The sequence below is a fragment of the Necator americanus genome, chromosome X (genome assembly GCF_031761385.1).
Source record: "Necator americanus strain Aroian chromosome X, whole genome shotgun sequence".
In the NCBI taxonomy this organism is placed as follows: Eukaryota; Metazoa; Nematoda; class Chromadorea; order Rhabditida; family Ancylostomatidae; genus Necator; species Necator americanus.
The window spans coordinates 16,512,897-16,522,531 of NC_087376.1; the positions used below are offsets into that span (position 1 = coordinate 16,512,897).

A 9,635-nucleotide genomic window follows, 5' to 3' on the forward strand; every position below is an offset into this window, starting at 1 on the left:
CTAATGAAGTACGGGACGGTGAAATAGTTCTTATGACGGACGCTCTACAAAAAAGAAATCACTGGAAATTAGCGCGCATCTCTAAATTAGTACCGAGCATCGACGGAACAGTGAGAGAAGCAGAAGTATACTGCAACAAAAAGACGCTTCGGCGCCCTATCAACCAGCTCATTCCTCTAGAAATCCAAGGGAATGAAAGAGAGTCCCAACAGAACGCAACTTCAGAAGCTCAACAGTTACAATCTCCACCTTCTAATAATCGATACAATCTACGTCCAAGAAAGGTGAAACATCGCTATCCGGAAGAACAAAGTCAGGACAACGGTAATATCTACGGATTTACCACAAAAGGATCACCGACAACGTGGCCTACAATACTATACCTAAAGATGGCCCTCACCTTGGTTGTTATCTCGTTTGTCAAGGGAAAACACCTGCCAATCGAGAAACCAAAAACGAATCAAAACTACCCACACCCAAACTATGCCATAGAATGCAAAGAACAAGGGTTATACCTTCATGCCCCACAGGCAGAAGAATATGAATTATGCGTTAACAATTACTGCATAAGGGAGAAGACACCTCCACTACATAAACTCTTACGCTTGCCACCAGAAGAAGTACTTCACGACTTTGAAGTAAACTGGAAAATACGCATAGGAGATAGTTATACTACAGTTGAAACGGCTTGTTTAGCACTACCTTTTTGCTCTGCAATAGACTGTACTATGTGTGCCGCCAATATTTTAAACCCCGAATGTTGGCCTCTGGCGGCAATAGCAGGACTAGGTATAATAATATACCTTCTCACTGCCATCTGCTACACCCTCTGTTACATACCAGTTACAGTTGGCCGACCATTCCGCATCATCATTGCGGGAATAGGCAAAGTGTTTGACTTAGTGGCACTCTTTATATGGTGTTGCTGCCAGCGGGTTACTCTCTGGGTTCTGCATAGAGGAAAACAGCAACATCCTAACCGAATTCTGCAAGCATTAGCCATATGCAGCTTATTGCAAGGAGCTGTAGCATGCCAAGAGGTGAACATTTTTCAACATCACCTGAGAAACTGTCGAACCACAACAGGAAAAAGCACTTGTAAAGTAGAAGTGGCCTCAGTAGTAAAGATGAACCCCTTCAAAAAGGACGTGTGCATAAGTTTCCAGAGAAACAACTCCATTGTACTAAGAACGCGTCTTCGGTGGGAAGGACTGAGACTAATCTGCGACCGCGTACCGGTAACATACACACGGAATGTGGTGCAAAAAATAATCGACAGTAAGAGATGCCCACACATGGGATCATGTACCGGAAACAAATGTGCTGACATCAACACGACGAGCATACTGCCTGAGTTGGCTATCGGCAACTCCTTCCCTGGAATTACTGGCTGCATGGAATCATGCGGTGGCCCAGGATGCGACTGTTTCTATCTCAGCTCCGGGTGTTTGTTCTATAGGATATACGCAGTACCAACAGATGATAATGTCTACGAACTCTTCAAGTGCATACGTTGGAAAGAAGAAGTGAAACTCCGTCTCGAGATCAGCAAAGGCTCTACACTTCGCACATACGTACTCGGACTCCACCCGAACATTCCTAATCAAATCCAAAGCATGGATGTAACATTAAGCGTACTCGCAACTCCACCATTACCGGCCTTGGAACAAGTTTTCATTGCCTCGACAAACCAAACAGCGATATGAGATAAAAAGACATATCCACTACTTAGCTGTCCTACACGCGAACATGCAAAGACATTACAATGTCATTCAAGAGATGATTGTGATTGCGTAGCTGCTGAGTCTCAAGTAAGGTGCATATGTAACAAAGATAGGGTCGGAACAACCTTCTTCGACATCACCAAGGTACTCCCAATTGCACATCAACAAGTACGATTTACGCCACATCCACTACATGGAGTCATCGCAAGAGCAGATGAGGATATATCGGCCGAGATCATCTTGAACTTGAAAGAAACCATCGACAATTCCATCACAGAAATTAGAGACGACTTCTGTACCATCGAAAACACTTACCTCAACGGATGTTATCAGTGCAGTAAAGGAGCAACTGCTACCGTAACATGCAAATCTACATTCAACAACATATCTGCCGAAGTTGAATGTGGGCAGGACAGCTTTACAATTCCCTGGTCTCCTACGGGCATTTCATCAAAAATTGGATTCCTATTCCAGTCCGCTCGAATCCAAATTCAATGTTCCTTGAAATGCGGAACAAAAACATCGACTTTCGAGTTAACAGGAATCTTGAAGTACCCATATAATTTCCAAGGAAGTTTCATGCATTATATCCAATCTGACCACAACAGAACTTCTGGGTTCCAGTGGTCTGACTTCAATCACATCTTGGACATTTATCTGCAATGGTACAAGTATCTACTCATTGCCATGATTGCAGTTGCAGGAGCCCTTCCTATGAGCTATCTATACCTTCCAAGGATATGTACAAATGCGACAATGTTATGCATCAAAACCATCTTCAAAATCTTTAAAATGGATGGAAGATACTCCAATTCATATTCTCAGTATTCATGCAACTTATAAATCCATTTCGCAAAGGAAAAAAGAATAAGAGCAACGAAAAGCTTCTCTAAACGTCGTTCAGCATACAAAATAATAATTACAAAGCATTATCGAACAATACCTTATCCTTTTAGCATAATGGCATCAAATAGGATCGACGACATGTTCACGAAGAAAAGAAAGGCTGAGGAACGAAAACTCATAGAAGAAATCCGCTACAAACGCTCATGTATCAGACTAGCTGCAACGTTCCCAGCTGAAGAAGAAATTCAGAAGAAGATTCGTAATTTTTTTAAAAATTATTGTAATGCTAACTCGGTCAAATAACCTCTCCGATATGTTTACTAAAACCCGAGGAAAAAGACCTCAACATTTCGCAAGGGTGGAGGCAACGCTCTACAAGTGTCGCTTAGAGCAGGTTCATCAAGCGGCCAATATTACGATGGAAAGAATCGGCGCCGCTGCCCAAGGACTATCGCTGACGTACGATTTGTACGGACTGCTTGTGATGGCAGACAATAACTTGGCAAACTCGAGATACGAGTTTTTCAATGACACGGAGGAAGGAGTCACACATTGGAACCTAGCTTTACCGCCGACTTCATAGGCAGAGAGGTCGAGTTCATCAAGGAATTTCGAAGTCAAGTGGAAACCGAAATCAGAGAAGCTGAGCTTCAAGAGCAAAGAGAGAACCACATCAACGCCTTCGTCCAGACCAAAGAAGAAATAGAGCATCTCCATTGCGAATTTAAACAGTATTATACGGAAATTAAGGGACATACCCGTAGCCTGAGCGAAAACGTTCATAGCATCAAGGAAGAACTTCGTCGAGATTTCAAACAAGGCTTTGCCGAAATCGATAAACGGATTACTAATCAGAACGAAAACACTCATAGCATCAAAGAGGAACTTCGCCGTGACTTCAAACAATACTTCGCCGAACTCAATAAAAGGATTACTAACCAGAAGGAAAATATCAAAAGCATGCGGGAAAATCTCCACCGCGAGTTTGGACAATGCCGTAAAGAAATAGAGGAGCAGATTCGTGACCAAAGCGATAGCATAAAGGGAATCATCGAACTGACCAAAAATTCGCTTGAGACACAGCTGGCAACTCTTCCCTCTTACGCACCGAAAACAGATCAAGAGCCAACCATGCCGAAAGAAATGGCATCGGAAAGGACAACAACCAAAAACTGGACAGAAGACCCTACTTCGAAACATCAAGAACCTGTAGGACAAAGGAATGTCAGAGAGGAGGAAGTTGAAGAAGACCTCTTAGATCTATATGACGATTACGAATGTAAGGAGCAGAAGGATACAAGCGAAGGGGCTTCAACTTATACCAGAGAAAGCATTCGACAAAGAAAAGAGCATGCAGAGAAGGAGCGGAGCGAGCAACTAGATGAACGAAAAGCCAGAATCGAGGAGTTCCTCAGATACAATAGGGAAGTACCAGAAAGGAAAATTAGACGACTCAACTACATGAGATCAGAAGAACGCTTCTTAACATGCTCATTCTGTTTGGCCAGAGGAGAACATTACTCAGACAGCTGTCCAGAGTATGCAACTGTGGATACGAGATCGAGAAGAGCACGCTGTGTCCTATGTCTCGACAGCCGTCATGACACGGAACATTGCTGGAGCAAGGGCAAGGCACGCATGTATTGCGGCAGTACGCACCATAACAAGGCCTTGTGTGCCCTGCCAGAGACGATAAACAAGCGCCGTAAAGAGCTGGAAAAGGTGAGGGAAGAGCTGCAGACGCTCAGGAACCACCAAAACCGTCAACCAGGGCCCTCGAATTCACAACCCTGGGGGGAGTGTCACAAACGTGACCATAGATCATAAAAATGAAGAAGTAAGAAAAATATGTTTACGCTCGGTGGGTATGCTCAAACAAAGAGCATTTGAATAACAGACAATGAATGAGAGTTGCACTCTCGCGCAGCAGGCGCATCTGGTGTGCAAAAACTATTCGAGCACAATCAGATTGGGAGAGCAACACAGCGCCGAGGGCAGACAAAGAGGTTGGACCGTATATAAGCAGTCCAACTGTGTTTATTGCTCAGAGCATAGTCGAGCATTCGCCTAAAGCATCTCCTTTTCTCTTGCCTCCCTCCCACGTGTGCTTACATATTTTTACCTCCCTTTTTGTGATGCTTGCATTTCTGTTTATGCATTTCTGTGTGTGCATTATTATATCACGCCTGTTACTTTACATTTGTCATGTAACGTGTCTTATATAATAACATAACATGCCTCTGATATTGGTGTATATTGTACGTGATAAATAAAGGTTTAATTACCCAAGTTTGAGGCTTGTTCACGTGGCATCTAACGAACAACTGAACCACCGCTGACTCAGAAACCGCCTTAGTGCAAACCAAGCCTTTCATCCCTCCGGGGTCGATAAATTGGTAGCAGACTTGTCTGGGAGGATAAAAACACTGACTTGATCATCGGCTGGCCCCCGCAAGTCATTGTATAGGCCAACACGCGTTCCAAAACCTCAACGATTACGAATTCCAGTAAATCCTACTTAGATTGATACGCGTTGGCGCATCCTACTTAGATTGATACGCCAGTGACTTTATCCTTTTCATCCGTTTAATGTTTTAACATGAAGAGACGTGGACGAAATCATCGTGCTGATAAAGATAGCGTTCCATGTCAGATTATATAAACAGCTTTCTACTATTTAAGCAGCCGTTTGTACGCGTGTTTCCACTTCCGGAGTCGTAGAGGTGAAAAGCAACGCGGAAAGTGAATACGATTAAGAAACGTTTGCAACGTCTCATTTATCTTTTTCGGCATTTACACGAACTTATACATACGCGATACGTCTACACCACGACACAGGAATTCGACTACATTCAAACGAAGTTCCACCGGCGTTGGATTGGTGCGCCGGCGCAGCAGTCCGACGATACATATGCGATACGTCTACACCACGACACAGGAATTCGACCCCGTAGGGATTCGCCTCACCGCATTTTATTGCAATACGACGGCGGCGCACAAACTCGACGCCGGTGGACCCGTCGCACTCCCTTTTTCGAATTTCGTGACTGACACACACATACACGCATACGTGACAGAATAAGCCCGTTATTATGTAGCATGACAAGCAAGACAAGCTTTATCTAGATCCTCAAACAAAACCTACAACTTTCCTTTTTGTTCGATTCTAAAAGCGCGTCGTGAGAGCACCAGACGCAGAGTAATGGACGGAGAGGGTGGTGTGAGGAGGCGTCAGCGAGAAGTACCACAAAAGGAGCAACCAGGCTACTGTAGCGATTATGACTCTGTCAGGGGACGCGCGGTGCAATTATAGACGCTCATTAGCCTCCTGGATATACGACGGCACATCCTGCGGGTACCTCTTGGGCGTTCTCAAACAGGAAATTGCCCGATAGGTTCGGTTCGGTCAAGTTGGACAGCCCCAAGTTCTCGCTCCATACCCTGGGAAAATGCTTCCCGCAAAAGACGATCTTCGACTTCATTCCGTGAACGGTAGCGGTTCCAAGCCCATATAACTTTAAGACGAAATGGTGGAGTTGCGAGTTGATCTTCATGTTCTCGATGAGTTCCTCCATCTCAAATCACTCCAGCCTAGCCCATGACAAACTTGTCAAAGTTGTGGTATATAGGGAATGCTTTCTGCATGACTCCTTGTTCGCAGTCCGCAGGTAGCGTTGGTTTCGCGGGTTGTTAGCAACTTCAACGGTGAGAATCTCCCCGTTGGTCCATTAGAATTCAGAAAGACAGCATGGATTCGTTCAATCGATAGTTCTTGCAGTTTCAGAAAATGTTTGCCACTGGCAAGGACAACGCAAAGTAGTCTAGTTACATCATCTTTCACGATACTCTGCTTCTTTCGCCTTTACTTTTTACCTTGAAAGTCAGATTTCGTTTGATTCATGACATTTCTATCATTTCGGATAACCTTCTTCGTTGTCTATGAGGTTCACTTTGTGCCATCAATTATTACCACCAGAAGGAAACGTTGATCACATGTGCAGTGGCAATTCGATAAGAAGAAGGACTCACTGGTATGAAAGATTAGGCCAGAATTAGATTATTTTATATGCTCGTTGAATGTTTGCATTCACATTCCTACATTGTGGTTTTTTTTCCTAGATGTACATTATGTCCTCTAATGCATGCGATATTTCAACTTCACCGTTTTAAGACAGGATCCCTCTTCTCTCTCCTACTTTGTCGAAATGAGATTCAGTAGTGAGCTGCTACAGAACAAATCATGTAGTCTCACAAGTCTTTTGTTGATTTCATGTTCAACTCCGTTTGTGACGGAACCGTTCGAACCCCCGGTAAAACCAAAATCTCCGAAACACTAAAAAAAAACAGAGAACACGTCACTATCCTCTTGTCTACAACATCACCTTCTCCGACTAGTTATTGGTAGCCTTAATATTTGATGTTGAGAGAACACGCCTGAAAAAGGAAGTATTTTTTCCACCTAGCTTGTGAAAAATAGAACATCTCAGAACAGTAGGAACTAGGTTCTGGAAAGAGAAAATCCCTCCCTACGATATACCTGACAACGAATTGCTTTTTATCAACGACGAGCTGAGTTAGTAGACAGAGGCGCAAACACCAGGCTTGCCGCGTTTTTTGGAATTGCTACCAAAGCAAGTAAACAATGTATGCTAACAAATTATCTAATAGAAAGAGAGGAGAAGTTCATAAGTTATCATCAAAAAATCGAAAAAGTTATACATTACTAACTAGATATAGAAATTGCGGTAAATCGATGGTGGGGCCGCGTGTACAGGTCCGACTCTGTTTTTTACCTGCACTTACGAGCTATATAACCCACACGGTTATATGGCGAAAGTTTCCCAAATATTGAAAGAAAAGGCAACAAACATCCGTCTCATAAATCAGAACTGCCCCTCGCTGTCAAGTGAGTAGCCGCTATGCCCAGAGTACTGGGTACTACGTGCCCCGTCTGTTGCATAGCAGGAAACACACATAAGAAATCGCCCTATCATCAGTATCGGAACAATACTATCTACCGCGCCGATGCTGAGTAAAGAGGAAACGAGGCTGCGCGGTAGCTGTGAGGAACGAATACAATAAACTGATGGAGGAATTTGGATTAAGACCACCAACACTCGACGTTCTGATTTACTTGTGTCGACCATGTGAAAATCCAGAACTGTACGGGACGCTGCATTCGATTCCGGCTACCGACCAGTTTCTCTCAATATTATTAAGTTTGGGATACTCATGATGTTTGAATGACCGTGGGAATTCACATATCGAATGGACGAATTTGTACTTCATATTGTAGAATGGTTGTTCGAAGCTACGTTCTCACGTCCGACAAAAAATCGAAATTGAAAAAAGTGGAAATAAGTTTCCCCATTGTAAAAAAAAAACAGTGCTACTTCTTTAAAAAAAATCATTGGTATATTTCGACAAATTCTATGTAAACCTCAGAGAAAAGAATTTCTGCTTTGTAGGTGATCTTTCTCTCGAAATCTAGATGTCAAGTTTGCATTTATTCTTATTTAAATTTAAAAAAAACTAAAAAAGGCCAAACATTTACGACATTAAATTTAACGCGGAACAGTTTTGCATGTTCACACAGAAGGATCTTTTTTGCCTGACAATCTTTTGTTTTTTTTGCGAAGTGTTGATTTAGCTTTATTTGAAACCAACTTTGTCAGAATTCTACATTTATCTAAAAATGCAGATCTTTTTTGATCAGAAATATTTTTGGATCTCTTCTCTAGTAACTGACATAATTGACCCTGTTCCGTGAACGCTTCTATCACGACGCTTTTCTTTTAATTGGAATGTTGCTTGCTGCTTGTCGCTTAAAGATGCTGTTTTCGACAGAAACCTATTCCTCGATGATTTATGCGAAAAAAAGTATTTCGAAGTCAAGCACGTACGCCGCTTTCCCCTTTGGAGAAAAATCCTCATTACACAGCAATTAAATTTTTGCCAAGTAGGCATACCATCGTGTTGTACTACACAGAAAAACATCTAGAGATATTTTCGAGACAAAAAGATATCTAGAGATAGTGGTAGAAATCTGGCAAAATTGTTCTCATATAAAGTTAAATTACGACATTAAATTTAACGCGGAACAGTTTTGCATGTTCACACAGAAGGATCTTTTTTGCCTGACAAATCTGACAGTAGCCTTTTGAGCTCTTTTTAAAAGTCAAATGGGGAAAACAGGAAACCTCACCATTTTAGTCCATACGGATGCCAATTAGTTTCGTTTGAAGTATTTTATAGAAGACAATGTTCTCTATGAGATTTTGCTACATTCCAAGGATTTAACATCTTTTCAAAATCTAAACGAAAAACAAAACAAACTAAAGAAAACCGAATGAAACTCTCGAAAAAACTGACAAAATTGTGTTTCACCTTGATTTGAAAAATTCAAAAATAAAAGGTCCCCAGAAACTGAGATTCAACCATTTACAAAATGCGAAATTCTTCCCCAAGATACTTTCAAGATACCGCCTTCCTCACTGCAAAATTTGAGATTTTTCGCTCTACTGGTATCCCTGAAATATAGGTGGGGAAATTGGAAATATCACGTTTTTCGGATTTCCCCGTCTACATTTTAGGAGAACAAAACCGCCTTCAATTTTACTTTTTGCACAAGAAGATTATGACTTAGACCTATGTTTATTAACTCAACACACCTTTAATCAAAAGCTAGTCGGTATTAAGAGATTTTTTCAAAAATTTTCTAATTTTACCAGAATTTTCATATGTGTCCTTCCTCGTGCAGGAATATATAAACTAATCCCTTTCCTATGAAATATAGTTTCAATATCTTCCTCATTATGCTTTCTGAACGGAACTGTAGACGTTCTATTAAACTTAACAACATTCACATCACTGGAGCGCTTTTACCATTGTCAATGGCAAGTAGTAAACCCAACTTCAAACAGAAACAAAATATTACTGTACGAGCCACATGCGCTGTACGGTTCATAGGTACTCTTCCCCATTTCGTAACTGCTGTCTACTTCTGAGGAGTTTTAAGAACCTTCGGTCGTCCGTTAGCACTGTCGAAAAGTAAAATTAATGTAA

At 42.0% G+C, this 9,635-nt stretch overlaps 2 protein-coding genes across 3 annotated transcripts; both read left to right on the plus strand.

Annotated features, from left to right (window-relative positions):
- Window positions 1-32: 32 nt before the first annotated feature.
- On the plus strand, window positions 33-1,706 carry RB195_023551 (uncharacterized protein; the record flags this gene model as incomplete). The annotated part of the gene is made up of 1 exon (XM_064211031.1): window positions 33-1,706. The coding sequence occupies one exon, from the start codon at window positions 33-35 to the stop codon at window positions 1,704-1,706; it is 1,674 nt and encodes a 557-aa protein (XP_064066912.1).
- A 978-nt stretch (window positions 1,707-2,684) lies between these two features.
- Window positions 2,685-6,085, plus strand: RB195_023552 (uncharacterized protein; the record flags this gene model as incomplete). 2 transcript variants are annotated; one of them, XM_064211032.1, is made up of 3 exons in its annotated part: window positions 2,685-2,829; window positions 3,154-4,292; window positions 5,966-6,085. In XM_064211032.1, the coding sequence occupies 3 exons, from the start codon at window positions 2,685-2,687 to the stop codon at window positions 6,083-6,085; spliced, it is 1,404 nt and encodes a 467-aa protein (XP_064066913.1). The 2 variants fall into 2 exon arrangements, with proteins under 2 accessions (XP_064066913.1, XP_064066914.1); XM_064211033.1 differs by lacking the exon at window positions 5,966-6,085 and having other exon boundaries at window positions 3,154-4,397.
- Window positions 6,086-9,635: the final 3,550 nt, after the last annotated feature.